The following is a 15,244-nucleotide window of genomic DNA, read 5'->3' on the forward strand; positions in this document are numbered from 1 at the left end:
CTCTCTCTCTGTCAAAAAATAAATAAAATCTTTAAAAAAAAAAAAAAGCATACAGATGACTCACAAAATATCTTTCTACACATATAAGGCTAGCCAGAACAACAGGACTCCTTAGTGTCTCTATAAGCATAGCCCACACAGAAAGTAGGATAAACTTGACCTGGTTCTTAAGAGGAGAGGGGAAAGGAGATCAGAGATGTCTGACGATTCTCCCATGTTCCCTTTGGTAAAGCCCTTGGTCATGTGACACTAGGCTGCTTAAAACTAGCTTGAAGGGGCTGGGGCACCCATCATACCTGGCAAGGACCTGCAGGGCTGGGTCATCCTGGTCTCACCCCACACCCAAATCTCAAACACAACTGTCTCTTCTCCTTTCCCCTAACCATAGCCCCTTCTTCTTCCTATGTATATATTACTTTGTTCAACATACAGCATCATTTTAGTTTATATTTCAATTTAATATATTACTCTGGTCTGACATCCCAGCAAATAACCCTAGGCCTCCTATATAATTTCTACTTCTGGTCATAAGGATTTTGGAGCACAACTTTTGTTAACGAAATAATTACTATGCAAGCTCCACTACACTGCTGTATACTTTTCTGTCAGTTGTCTCAGGCCTAGACATCAGAGTATGTAGGATTCTTTAAATGGAAAAAGATGTGGGACAGCCTTAAATGGAACATGGCTGAGAGGGTGTATCTTTATCCCTCTCCTCTAACAGAGACTCTATAGCCTTAGCTCTCCCCTATTCTTATCAGAGAAACTACCACTTTCTCTCACTTGAGTCTCCAAGCATCTTCCCTTGTAACAGAAAGAAGTGGGAGTGAAATTCTAAAGCCTAGGGTCATTCTCCTCAGTTTATATATCCCCAAGGGTGAATTTCAAAAATCTTTCACATGCTGTTTGACTTTACCTTCCTTTCTAGTCTCAATACCCGGTTCATTTTTTAAAATTTGCCCTAACAATTTATTTACTCCATAATTTAAAACTGTCTAGTGTCTGAAAAAACAGACTGAAAGGAATCTGAAAATTCTAGACTTCCCAATGTAGTCAATTCATGGTTATTACTGAGAGAATATGGTAACCATGTTTCTCCAAACACAAGGTCTAAAGGGATCATGGTACTTAGAAAGATAACTGGCACTGTTGCAGAAAATCCAGGACTCAAGACTTTTCTAACTAGGTAAAACTGTAATCACACACCTTCATTCATCTATGATAATAAGGTTTGTAGGTAGCCAAAGGGAAACCTGTACAGTTGATGCGGCATTATTTAAGCAAAGTAAACAAGGAAAAGGGGGTGCCAAAATACATAAGGTTGGCAAACAAAATTCACCTTCAAAATGTCATGTTCTGGAATGAACTGTTTCAGCTAAATCCTCAGTGAAAAATCTCAAGACTTGCTGAGAAATACAAAGAAAGCAGTTAATTTCAAATTAGTGTAACTGCCAAAGACAAAATTTCAAAAATGGGAAGAATATTGGAACAAAATACGCATATTTACTAAAAGTAATACTAACAAAGTCTAAGTGCTATGTCCCAGTCTACAAAATGATATTTATTTTTAAGGTATTTAAAATGAGTTTTTCATCTTTTATTTATGTTACTGAGACTATAAGAAATGTGATTCCTATTTCAGTGATCTTCAAATCAGTAGTAGATACAAATATTACAAGGTGTTAAATAAATTTTTGAAATAAAGCATCAAACTTCCTTCCGGATATGAGAAGAAAGTGTAAAATCAAAGTTCTCATTGAGAGAGCTTTGAAAATCAGGTATTTTGTATTAGGAGTACTTAATATCTTAAGCAGAGAAAATCAGACTTAGTACGGTTAAAAATGGGGGTTGATACGTATTCCTGAAGAGAGGAAATCTATTCTGTAGTAAAATATAAAATTTTAAAAGTACTGTCCTTCCTCTTCTCCCACACACTAAATTAAATATATACATATATATATACATACGTACATACCAATACAAATAGGTAGTCTGGGACTTTGTTAGGATCAAAACCGGTCTGGGAATGCCTAAAAGGTATGACATTATCTGTGTTCAGGCTGGTGGAAGGTGGAGCTTCATGAAAGCATAAATGTAGACCAAGAAATAGCTCCTGGCTGCCTGTAAGAATTTATAATTTCTGCATTTAACATTCAACAAGAATAAAATGATTCAAGGTGAACTTATTTTCCATATAAAGAATAATCAACATCTGTCCTCAACAATATATAATCATGGCTATGAAGGATACAAAGAGTATTAAAGGTTGCTCTTCCTGAAGAAAGATCATTTAATAGAGGGGGGAAATGCAAGGCTCATTAAAACTTAATTGATGCAAAAAGTTAAGTAACAATACAAAACATAAGTTAGGAGGTACTACAAAGTAGCATATAACTAAGTGGCAAATGAGCAGTATGACAGATTGTCAAGATTAGGATTCTCTGGGAAAGCTTCAGAGAAGGTGGGACAGGAACCTGGTCTTTCATTATCCTATAATGATTATAGGATCTGGATCAGTGGGAAAAAAGGATGTTTCTCCAGATGGAGAAATGGAAATACACAAGGCACTGAGGTGGTAATTAATTCCAGGACATGAAAGTAGAAAATTAAGAATCACAACTTCGAAATAGAAAATAAAACAAATGAGGAAATCCTCTAAGATACATTCTCTTCACTGAAGGATAACTAAAAAAGAAACATAAAAGAGCTCAGAAGCATTACAGCTGAAAGAAGAAATCACAAATGCAGATAAAAGTTGAAAAATTCAGACACCATTTAAAACTTTTGGTAAGGATAATCTGGAAAAGCAGGAAATTCCAAGTGCTTTTCTCAGGAGAAAGGAAAAGGCAGTCAACGTTATTTCAAGATCTACTATTACAGTCAGCAATAAATAACTATACAGTCAAGATCTCTTGAATCATAACACTTATGCAATTACTAATAAGGGACATGCTGGAGACAGTGGCAGAAACAATATGGCCAAGAGCAGATCTCACCATCACCAGCTGTAATTCCTTGAGCAAAATATGAAACTTCCCTAAGTCTTGATGTTCTCTTCTCTTAAAAAAAAAAAAAAAAAAGTCTGAAAACCTGACTATCAACTGAGATTTAACATAGCTCTTTAAAAAATAAAGGTAAAATGAAAATTAAAATACAACACACCCAAATTTGTGGGACACAGCTAAAGCCATGTTGTGAGGGAAATTTACACCACCAAGTCCATATATTTATTAGAAAGGAGGAAAAGTCTCAAATCAGTGATCTAGGGTCTACCCTCAAAAACTGAGAAAAAGAAGAGCAAAAGAAACTGAGAACAAGCAAAAAATAAATAAATACAGGTAAGATCATAAATAAATTATATTTAAATATGAAAACAATACAGAAAAAAAATCAATGAACTAAAGCTGGTTCTTTGAAAAGATGAAATTGACAAACTTCTAGCAAAATGGACCAAGAAAGGAAGAAGACACAAATTAACCCTATGAGGAATGTTACAGGGAACATCATTACAGACCCTGAAGACATCAAAACGATAATAAAGGGAATACAACTCTATACACGTAAATTTAACAACTGGGAAGGAATGGATCACCAAGCAACCCATTACCACAATTCATCCAATAAGAAATAATATTAATAGCCACATAACTATTAAGGAAATTAAATCTGGAATTTTAAAACTCTAAAAAAGAAACCTCCAGGCCCAGATGGTTTCACTGAAGAAGGCTATCAAACATTTAAAAAAGAATTAACACCAATTCTACACACTCTCTTCTAGAAAAAGAAAAGGAGGGAACACTTCCCAATTAATGTTATGAAGCTATAATTACTCTGATACCAGACCAAGACAATACAAAAAACCTACAAGCCAATATCCCCCATGAATTGACAGAACATCTACAAAAAAATCTGCCTCTGTGATGAAAGACTGAATGCTCTCCCCTCAACATCACAAACAAAGCAAGAACATCTATTCTTTTTTTTTTTAAGATTTTATTTATTTATTTGAGAGAGAGAGAGAATGAGAGATAGAAAGCACGAGAGGGAAGAGGGTCAGAGGGAGAAGCAGACTCCCTGCTGAGCAGGAAGCCCGATGTGGGACTCGATCCCAGGACTCCAGGATCATGACCTGAGCCGAAGGCAGTCGCTTAACCAACTGAGCCACCCAGGCGCCCAAGAACATCTATTCTTACCACTCTTATTCAAATAATGCTTCAAGTCCTAAACAGCACAAATAAGGCAGCAAGAAAAGGCAAACAGATTGGAAAGAAAGAAATAAAACTGTCTCTATGTGCAAATGACACGATTTTCTACGAAGACCATCCCAAGGAATCTACTAGGAATCCCAACTTCAAGAATAAATGAATTCAGCAAGGTCAAAGGACACAAGATAAATATATAAATATCAACTGTATTTCTATATGTTAACATGAATATGTGGATGATAAAATTAAAAATATAATTTACAATTGCTTAAAAAAATGAAACCGGGTATAAATCTAACATGCAAGACTTGTATGCTGAAAACTACGTAATACTGATGAAAGAAATGAAAGAAAATATAAAGAAATGGGGAGAGACACCACGTCTGTAAGTTGGAAGACTCAACATACTAGAGATTTCAATTCTCCCTAAACTGATACAGATTTAATGTAATCCCTATTAAAATCTTAGCAAAATTCTTTGTAGATAGAGACAAGACTATTCTAAAATTTATAATGAAAAGCAAAGGAACTAGAATAACCAAATAATTTTTGAAAAAATAAGAACAGGGGCACCTGGGTGGCTCAGTCAGTTAAGCATCTGCCTTCAGCTCAGGTCATGGGATCGAATCCCATGTTGGGTTCCCTGCTTGGTGGCGAGCCTGCTTCTCCCGCTTCTCCCTCCTCTCCCCGCCTGTGCTCTCTCTTGCTATCTCTGTCTCTCTTTTAAATAAATAAAATAAATAAAAAATCTTAAAAAAAAAGAAAAATAAGAATAAAGTGAGAAATACCAGTCCACTCTATTTCAAGACTTACACAGCTACAAGAATCAAGACTGTGTGCTAATAGGGATCCACAAATAGATCCACACAAATATACTCAACTGCTTTTTGACAAAGTGCAAAAACAATTCAATAGAGGATAGACAGCATTTTTAACAAATGGTGTTGGAGCATCCATAAGCCAAAAAATGACACTTGATCTAAGCCTTACACCTTATACAAAAACTAACTCAAAACGGGTCAGGGGCTTGGGGCTCCTGGGTGGCTCAGTTAGTTAAGAGTTTGACTCTTGTTTTCAGCTCAGGTCATGAGATGGAGCCCTGCAGCGGGGCTCCACCCTCAGCAGGGAGTCTGCTTGAGATTCTCTCTTTCCCTCTCCCTCTGCCCTTTCCTCCGTTCACACTCTCTCCCTAAAATAAATAAATAAAACCTTTAAAAAAAAATAAACGGGTCATGGGCTTAATGTAAAATAATAAACTATAAAACTTTTAGGAAAAAAAATGAGAAAATGTTTGGGATCTAAGGTTAGGCAAAGAATTCTAAGACTTAACACCAAAAGTATAATCCATTGGAGGAAAAACTGTTAAAACAGATTTCATCAAAATTAAAAACTTTTGCTGTGCAAAGGAGTCTTTTAAGAGGACACGAAAAAAAAAAACAGACTGAGAGAAAACATTTGCAAACTACGTATCAAGAAAGGACTGCCACCAGACATATTTTTAAAAAAGAAAAAAAAACCCTCTAAAATCAACAGTAAAAAAATCCAATTAGCAAACGGGCTAAAGAAATGAAGAGACACGTGTTGTGATAAGCACTAGGTATTATATGCAACTAATGAATCACTGAACACTACATCAAAAACTAATGATGTACGATGGACTCTGAAAAACAAACTGAGGTTTCTAGAGGGGAGGGGGTTGGGGGGATGGGTTAGCCTGGTGATGGGTATTAAAGAGGGCACATTCTGTGTGGAGCACTGGGTGTTATGCACAAACAATGAATCATGGAACACTACCATCAAAAACTGATGATGTATGATGATTAACATAACAAAAAAATTTTTAAAAAACTAATGATGTACTATATGTTGGCTAACTGAACATAATAAAAAATAAGAAATGAAGAGACATTTCACTGAAGAGAATATGCAGATGACAAATAAGCCCATGAAAAGATGGTAAACATCATTAACCATTACGGAAATGCAAATTAAAACCACATACCTGTCATACATACATACATATCTATCAAAATGTCTAAATAAAAAATAGGAACACTAAATGCTGATGAGGATTCGGGGAGACTGACCCCACATACATTGCTGGTAAGAATGTAAAATGGTGTAGAAACTCTGGAAAACAATTTTAACAGTTTTTCATCAAAATTAAACATGCGGGACACCCGGGTGGCTCAGCCGGTTAAGCATCTGCCTTCAGCTTAGGTCATGATCCCAGGGTCCTCGGATGGTGTCCCGCATCAGGCTCCTTGCTCAGCCGGGAGTCTGCTTCTCCCTCTGCTGCTCCCCCTGCTCTCTCTTTTTCTCTCTCTCTGACAAATAAATAAATAAATAAAATCTTTTAAAAAACAAAACAAAAAAACTAAACATGCAACTGCCATGGGAACCAGCAACTATACTCCTGGGCATTTATCCCAGAGAAATGAAGACTTATGTTACATGACATGTTACTGTACTGGAATGTTTACAGCAACATTATTCATAGTAGCCCAACAATGGAAACAACTAAGTGTCCTTCAGACAAAGTGTGATACATCCATACCATGGAATACCACTCAGCAATTAAAAGGAGCAAACTAATGACACATGCAAGCACCTGGACGAAATCTCCAGAGAATTTTGCTCCATGAAAAAAATCCAATCCCAAAAGGTTACATACTATGTGATTCCGTTATATAACAGTGTTAAAATGAAAATATTATAGAAATGAAAAACAGATTAGTGGTTGTCAGGGGTTAAGGAGGAAGTGGGGTAGAAATGAAGTGGATGTGGTATAAATGGACAACCTGAGGGATCCTGTGCTGATGGAAGGTTCTTTATCTTCACAGTTATCAATAGCAATGTCCTGGTTGTGGTCTTGTACTGCAGTTTTGCAAGATGTTATTATTGAAGAAAACTGGATAAAGGGTACAGGGGATCTCTATTATTTACCAACTGCAGAACTACATCTGAATTCTCAATTACCTCAAAATAAAAAGTTAAATTAGAAAATAAAGGCAGCATTATTGCAAAATAAGTACAGCAATTGACAAGAAATCCAACACCAATTAAATGAAGTGCTCTCTTTAGCCCAAGTTTAATTCTGACGATTACTCTGAATCAGAGTTTATAAAACACATTTTCCTCACCTACATATGCACACCAAGCAACTGTAACACAGTTCAGACAGAAAAACAGATTTCTCTAAACAGGTGATAAAGTGGAAAGAGACCTGGGCTGTATCAGGGAGAAAAGTCCTTATCCAGGCTCTATCAAAGAAACGCTGTATAACTTCCACACATCACCTTACCTCTATGGCTACAATCTGAACTCTGTTCCAACTATCTAAACTAATTTAGGAGATTGCTTAGACCAGTAGTTCCCAAACATTTTGGTCTCAGGCCCCCAAAGAGCTTTCACTTACCTGGATTACAAACAATATTTACAGCATTACAAATTAAAAGAGAATTTTTTTAAAAAGACAAGTACACACATTAGCCCTCAGAATGGTGAGGTCATCCCACCTCATGAAGTCTCTGGAAAACTCAATGCGCACTTAGAAAGAGGGTGAAAAGGGCAAATAACTGCTTGGTATTGTTATGAAAATAATTGTGACCACACCTTGAGAACCACTGGCTTACCATCAAATTGGGTAAATATTTAAGTGATTTTAAAAGTATAAAACATTGAACAAATCATTGAACAAAATATACATTCTTTTAATATTCAAGGGTGCCAAGGCAAAGAAAAAAAAAAGCTCAAATCCTAATGGAGGACAACTTGGACAAGCACACAGTTGGTAAAAAGAGGGAGCTTCTTGAAAGTCCAAGGAAGGTGGGCTCCAGTGAGTATAGTCAGGGAAGAGTGTACAACCGTAAAATATTACATTACTATTGCATTAATCTGCTCTGTGCGTCCAAAACCGTTATAAAAATGATGGACCCACAATCACTGTTTCAGATTTAACTTTTGGCGAGACAGGGAAGCAATGAAAAAACTTCCAGCCACTCCAGCACCGCGCTCTCGGCGAGCTGTGGGGGTCCGACCTGGGCCCAGCTTCTGGGGGCGAGGTACAGCCACGCCGGACGTCTCCTCCGCTGCAGCAGGAGAAAGAGAATCCCCCTATCCCCAGCCGGGTCGGAACAGCCGGCCGCGGGAGCCCGGAGAGTGGGCAGTAAGGGCTGGGGAGGGGCGCGGCTCACAGTCGCCGCCTGAACTGGACGCGGCCGGGACTGGGCTGCGGGCCCTGAGCCCCGGGCTAAGGAAATTACGCTGGGACCCCGAGAAAAGCGGGGCGGGGGTCCTGGGAGCTGGGCCCTTGGGGGAGGGGGCAGCGCTGAGCAGCGGAGGGGGCTTGAGGGGTCGACCGGGACTCACCAGGTGCCGCGCCACCTCAGAGGTCATGGTCCCGAGCGAGAGTTGAGCGAAGGCGGGGGTCCCAGTGAAGCGGGGGTCTCAGCCCAGGCCCCCGAGCGAGCGACCGGACCACGAAGGGAGCAAAGGGGGGGCCGGAACGGGTGGAACGTGCAGGGCGCGGGCCGGAGGCGGGTGTAACGGGCGGGACCAGCCTCCGCTGGGGGAGGGGGTAGCATGGGGGGAGGGGGTGTTCAGGGAAAGGGGAGGAGCCAAGCCTAGTGGCCGCAGTGACGCGAGGGCGCAGAGCCGGAGGGCGGAGGCCCCACCAGGCAGGGCGCGCGCCATTAGCCGTGCCAAATCGTTGAGCGGCGCGCGAAGCGAGCCTCTCATAGGAGTGCCCCTCGACGTCTCATAGAACAAATCCATGCAGGGGGAGGGTGACTGGAGGAGATTCGGGACCTGAGGAAGAAAATGCGAGGAAACAAACCTCGGCCAGCGGACAGCAGCGGGCGGGCGCACTGATTGCGGGCCCCCGCGAAGGCCGGAAGTGGGCGGGCCATGGGGCGGGGAGGGGGCGTGTCCGCCGGCGGCCGGCGGGAGCCGAGCTTGCGGCCAAAGCGGGGACCGGAAGTGGGCGGGCTCGGGGGCGGGGTGCAGCCGGCGGGGGCGGGCCCGGCGGGGGCGTGTTCGCCCGGGGCGCGGCCCCAGTAAGGCGGTGGTGGCGTCTCCCGCCGCGGACACCCAGGCGCGGACCCTGAGGAGCCAGCCGATTCTACTCTACGTCGGTCAGAAGCCAGCGTTTGGAAGCCGGCCGAAATGGGGCCGGGTTGAGCCGCCCGCCGCCGTCCGAGCAGCGCGGCCAAGGATGGAGGGGCCGGCGGAGCTCAGCCCCGAAGCCGTGCTGCGCTTCCTCTCGGAGCGCGGGGGTCGGGCCCGGCAAGCCGAACTGGTGCAGCACTTCAGGGGTGCCCTGGGCGGCGAGCCAGAGCAGCGCACCCGCGCCCGCGCCCTTTTCAAGGAGCTGGTCAATGCGGTGGCCACGGTGCGCACCGACGCTGCCGACGGCTCTAAGTACGTGCACCTTAAGAAGAGGTTCTTGGAGGGGGCCCCACCGTCCGAAGCCGTGCCCCTACGGGACCTGCCCAGTATCTCGGTGACTCCAGAGCCCGAGTCCAGCAGCTGCGCCCCTGGGGCGCCCGACGGCCTGGTCGAGACCCGGGAGAGCGGCCTGTGCGCAGAGGTAGCGTCCCCCGAGGCGTCCCCAAGTCCGCGTTGCGAGCCGAGCGATGGGGAGCCCCCGGCCGCAGCGCTTGGGCAGCCAAGCCCGGCCGGCGAGAGCCGGAACGGGCCGCCCCTGAGCGGCGGTGCCCCGAGGAAAAACTCGCGGCGAGACATGCAACCTTCCCCCCAGGGACCGGTCTCCGGGCCCAGCGAGGACCTGGCGGCCCCGCCCCACGGCTGCGGCGAAATGGACTCGGGCAGTTCCCCCGGGGCGGTAACCACCCCAAGGTCTACCCGCCAGAACCTCCGGGACCTTGTGATGGGCAGCTCCCCGCAGCTGAAAAGGAGCGTCTGTCCCGGGGGGAGCAGCCCGGGGAGCTCTTCTGGGGGAGTACGCGGCAAAGGCGGGGGCGACTCAGACAGCGCATCAGTCGCTTCGTCGTCGGCAGAGGAGGAGAGCAGCGGCGGGGGTTCAGTGACGCTGGACCCTCTAGAACACGCCTGGATGCTCTCAGCCTCTGACGGCAAGTGGGACAGCCTGGAAGGGTTGCTCACTTGCGAGCCCGGCCTGCTCGCCAAGCGAGACTTTATCACCGGCTTCACCTGCCTGCACTGGGCCGCCAAGCACGGCAGGCAGGAGCTCCTGGCCATGCTGGTCAACTTCGCTAACAAACACCAGCTGCCAGTGAACATCAACGCCAGGACAAGCGGAGGCTACACTGCCCTGCACTTAGCTGCCATGCACGGGCACGTGGAGGTGGTGAAGTTGCTGGTGGGGGCTTACGACGCAGACGTGGACATCAGGGACTACAGTGGGAAAAAGGCTTCTCAGTACCTGAGTCAGAGCATCGCGGAGGAAATCAAGAACCTGGTGGGAGCCCTGGACGAGGACGATGGAGAGAGTGCCACTGGCAGCGGGGGTGGGCGTTGGAGGCTTTCAAAGGTGCTCCCTTCACACCTCATCACCTACAAACTGTCACATGCCCTGGAGGATGGAGGGGATCATCACCATCACCACCACCACCACCACCACCACCACTTGACTGAGGGATGGGCTGGAGCCAAAGCAAAGGATCCAGGTCGCAAGGCCCCCGGCAGCTCTAGCGGACGAATAAAACCCAGACTCAACAAAATCCGCTTTCGCACCCAGATCATCCACACTACACCCTCTTTTAGAGACCCGGAGCAGCCACTGGAGGAGGGGGAGGAGGAAGAGGAGGATCGGCCACTTAAAGGCCACTCATCCTCATTCAAACTAAGGCCGAAGTCCAATGTATTTGGGTAAAAATAATTCCTTTTAGAAAATTCTAGGTTTATTGGTCTTTAGGAATAGAATACACAGTGTAGGCAAGGAAGAGAGACCAGAAAAGAAGCTAAATTCTACATTCTTACTTGGGGAGTTGGAATGGGTGGGAGGAATTCCCCCTAGCATTCTGTGTGAAGTAGGTTTCCCAGCGATTTTTTTCATCAAACCGTGCCCTAGGCCTCTTTTCCCTATGCCACCCCTTTGCCCTGGAGTCCCTGTTTCTGAGGACTGGAAATGTATTTAAATTGCGTGTACAGAATTGATGATTGAGGGTTCCTTTGATTTTACCATTACTGGATGCCATGCAAAATAAGGAATATTGCACTTTTATGTTTCTGTTTTTAAAAGTGGTTACTCTTACAAGAGCAACAAGAAATGCAAGTTGTAATGAAATTGTAAGTGTGAACAAAATTACATACTGCTCTGGTTTTTTGTTTTTTACTAATTGCATTTACCTTTTAAAATACTACTCAAAGTCAGGTCAAAGTTGAAAAGCGACAATACTATTTAGAGAATAATGTGAATAAAAATGGTAACTTGTTTGTATTGTAAGTAGTGCTCAACTATTTTTTTAAAAAGCAATTTCAACTTTAATCACTGAACTAAAGAAATAGGCAACATTCATTTTTGAGGTAATCTATAGTGTGGTTTCCTCTTAACTATCCCTAGTATCACTGCAGTCAGTGCTAAGGTACATTATTAATAACTACACATTTTTATTTAAAGAGAACACTTAATCTATGGTACTTTTAAGTAAAACATTGCCTTTGGCTCTGATTCTCACTAATTTGTTTTGTTATTATAAGTAAATTTGCCAGAGTTTTAATTCTAGGGATCATATAACCGTTGGTTCTATTTGACATGACCCTATTTGGTGGTACTTAGATGTGAATTGCCTACAGAATCTGTTTCTGATTTAGACGACTAGCAAAAATTGGCATAAATGTTAGTGAGCCTATGCTTCTGTGAAGTAATTATTAAATCAATGATTCTCACATAAGGTATACTTTTTATTTTACTAATAAAGTACACTCATAGTCTGTGCTCATAGTCTGTGCTTTGTAGCAATGTTTGCAAATGTTTATAATACTAAAGACTTTCAATTTTCCAATGTTTCCTTGAATTTGTTAGAGATGTACAGTGAAGTTACTGAAAAGCTGGATAGTAAATCTACCCAGTTAAAAATAGCACTTTATAAAAGGGAAAAGAGAAGAGATGGGGCTATTTATTTAAATGCTGCTGGCTATTGAATTCTTTTGTATATAAGTGAAAAATACTTTTCATTAAGATTACAGAGTTAAGTGTAGTTCTTAATCACATTTCATTAAAATTTGTTAGGGTAAACATCTATATAATATAAAATTTAACTCACAAGCATATTAAATCAATTTGTAACAATTTAACAATATTCAAAACAACTTTGTGGGAGACTAATTCTAACAAGTCCTTCTCCCTTAGTCTTTTTGGTCTCCTAACTGCTGAAGTGTAAGTACCTGCAGCCCATAGAGGTATATAAGATGTGTATAAATGTGAATGAACAGGTATATAAATGGCGCAGAACTGGAGACTCAAGAGAGTTCTTAGATCTTTACTTTCCCAAGTCAGAGAAATTTGTACTAAGTTTGTCAGCCTTTCTAGATAGCAATTGAATTTGTTTAAAGACATATCAAAAATATTCACATAAAATATATAAGCTATTATCCATTTGTGTGCCTTTTTTTTTTTTTAGGATTATGGAAGTGGTCTAGGTACATTTGAGAAGCACTTTTATCCATACATATGGGTAAAAACAGTCTAATTTTATGTAAATAGAGGTTCCTTGAGGGTGAAAAGCAGTCATTTGTTTGGAATCATATACACATTACCTGTATCTAGTGCAGAGCAAGCTATATAACTTCCCACCGAGGAATCTGACATTTCTTCTTTTTTTTTTTTTAAGATTTTATTTATTTATTTGACAGAGAGAGACACAGCGAGAGAAGGAACACAAGCAGGGGGAGCGGGAGAGGGAGAAGCAGGCTTCCTGCAGAGCAGGGAACCTAATGTGGGCTCCAACCCAGGACCCTGGAACCATGACCTGAGCCGAAGGGAGGGGCTTAACAACTGAGCCACCCAGGTGCCCCGGAATCCTACATTTCATTGACATATAAAGCTAAAGTGAACTATAAAAAGTATATACTGGGCGCCTGGGTGGCTCAGTTGGTTAAGCAACTGCCTTCGGCTCAGGTCATGATCCTGGGGTCCTGGGATCGAGTCCCACATCGGGCTCCCGGCTCAGCGGGGACCCTGCTTCTCCCTCTGACCCTCTCCCCTCTCATGCTGTTTCTCTCTCTCTCTCTCTCAAATAAATAAATAAATAAAATCTTTAAAAAAAATAAATAAATAAATAAATAAATAAAAAGTATATACTTCAGAGCCATCTAAATGTTCTATTAAAGTCAGTATTAATCTCGAAACGTATATATTCGTAACGAATTGCACAAAATCTATAATTTACTGGATCTTTAGAGATTGCGTCAATACTTCATTTAACCTGCTTTTCACAGTAAAGATTTTAACTTTAACAATAAACTCTAAATTTTCAAAAATCATTCCTGAGGGGAACTACTTCTAGCATTCCTTGTCATTATGTGCTTGTGTGCAATAAGTATAGCATTTTCAGCTACTTAAACTCTATATTCCTCTTATTTTTCATTTTCCAAATTGAGATTATTAAAAGCAAATGATCTGTGTAATTTGTTTTTGTGGAGTTGTTTCTGCCATTAATGGAAATATATATGTCAATTACTTAGATGTTTGTTGATATGAAACTGTGTAGGGTAGACAACCCAAGTATATCCATGTGTTTCTTATAGATACACTTGAAACTAGTGAGTGTTTGGTCACAATTCTCTACCCTTTTATGGTATGTAAAATGCAGCTAGTTTATATAACTTGAAAATCTGGTACTATTTTATTCATGACTGAAATCTTGGGAGTCCAGGATGCCTCGTCTCTTATTTTTTAAATGAGTGAAACTTTGGGAGTTTATAGAGTGTATAATTTGTAAAGTTTGTTTTGTCAAAATAAAAGGTTCACACTACATTTTTTCTCTGAATTGTCTAAATCATTGTAGTCCTTTATACTTCTTACCTGTGTAGTGTTTTATAGTCCACACAATGCTTTTCAAAGTTTCCATTTACATAATCCCTTTCCTGTCCCTTAAAGTTGATAAGGGAATGAAGGTTGATGGCTGTTCAGGGTCACGAAGTAAATGGCAGCTAGTAAGATTTTAAGATTCCGTGCTTTTCTACAATATTTTCAGCACTTCAAATTGCCAAATTTGGGCAAAACTACTGTAGTTTGGCTTCAGTGATGGAGGAATCAACTTGGACAGAAGGTAGTACCTTCACCACTACCTTTAAAAAAAACAAAAACAAAAAACGTATAGTTCATGCACACACCAACTAACCTGAACCCTTCCTACCCAGACCAGATCTTAAAGGTATAAGAATGCCTTTTTCTATTTTCTTCAATATCCATTAAGCTTTGATCATTAATGAGCTCATTTCCTCACCAAATAAATACTTTGATCTTTATTTTAACAAAATTCACCTCTATTCAGATGTCAAAGGGATATGTGGGAAGCCTTGATGTACTTGTCTGCCGTTGCTCTCCTGGGAGGATCCAATTATCATTGCTGCTGGGGATTTTTGTTGTCACTCTTGCTTTGTGACAACTTATAAAATATTTTTCCGTACAACTGAAGGACTAAATAAGTCTAGTTTCTGTTTCTAGAATGACTTGAAGGAAACCAACAATACATCATCCATTTTCCTTGCCATAAATTAACCAATTTTTAACCCAATGAATCTGAATTTTGATAACTCATTTTGGAATAGAAATTAACTTGCCTTTGCTGTATTACAAAGGGTGATATTTATGTTTTAAAGAACAGGATCTTTAAGGATATTTGCCCCTTGTTTGCAAACTGCTCTTAAAAATGAGTCACCTCCTATAACTTTGACACCCAGTTAACAACATATGGGCTTCAAATGAATAAAAATGCCTTGCTTTAATTTATTAACTATTTTTATTTTAAAAATGTAATGTATGCTCACGGATTTCAACAAATGACAGGATAGAACCAGATAGGCGGAAAAGTAAACACTACTCATTTCAC

The 15,244-nt window shown here is 41.6% G+C and overlaps 2 protein-coding genes across 5 annotated transcripts in view; one reads left to right on the plus strand and one right to left on the minus strand.

Moving 5' to 3' along the window:
- Positions 1 to 9,132, minus strand: part of SEPTIN10 (septin 10) — a 58,681-nt gene extending 49,549 nt beyond the window's left edge. Inside the window, exon 1 of one of the 4 annotated variants that reach the window (XM_027621618.2) lies at positions 9,043 to 9,132. Coding sequence is in view for 1 of the 4 variants with exons in the window: in XM_027621620.1 (XP_027477421.1) it covers positions 8,577 to 8,603 (27 nt within the window). In the remaining 3 variants the exon portion in view is untranslated. Of the gene's footprint in view, positions 1 to 8,576; positions 8,997 to 9,042 lie in introns of those variants that run through there. The other 3 variants (XM_027621617.2, XM_027621619.2, XM_027621620.1) reach the window with 3 other exon arrangements.
- A 142-nt stretch (positions 9,133 to 9,274) lies between these two features.
- On the plus strand, positions 9,275 to 14,156 carry SOWAHC (sosondowah ankyrin repeat domain family member C). Its single transcript, XM_027623757.2, has one exon. It carries the CDS (start codon positions 9,421 to 9,423, stop codon positions 11,059 to 11,061), a length of 1,641 nt encoding a protein of 546 aa, XP_027479558.1. The 5' UTR covers positions 9,275 to 9,420; the 3' UTR covers positions 11,062 to 14,156.
- Positions 14,157 to 15,244: the final 1,088 nt, after the last annotated feature.

Source organism: Zalophus californianus, chromosome 8 (assembly GCF_009762305.2).
Source record: "Zalophus californianus isolate mZalCal1 chromosome 8, mZalCal1.pri.v2, whole genome shotgun sequence".
Classification (NCBI taxonomy): domain Eukaryota; kingdom Metazoa; phylum Chordata; class Mammalia; order Carnivora; family Otariidae; genus Zalophus; species Zalophus californianus.

Coding starts and splice junctions, on each gene's coding strand:
- SOWAHC (XM_027623757.2), top strand. CDS start 9,421: ATGGAGGGGCCGGCGGAGCTCAGCCCCGAAGCCGTGCTGCGCTTCCTC.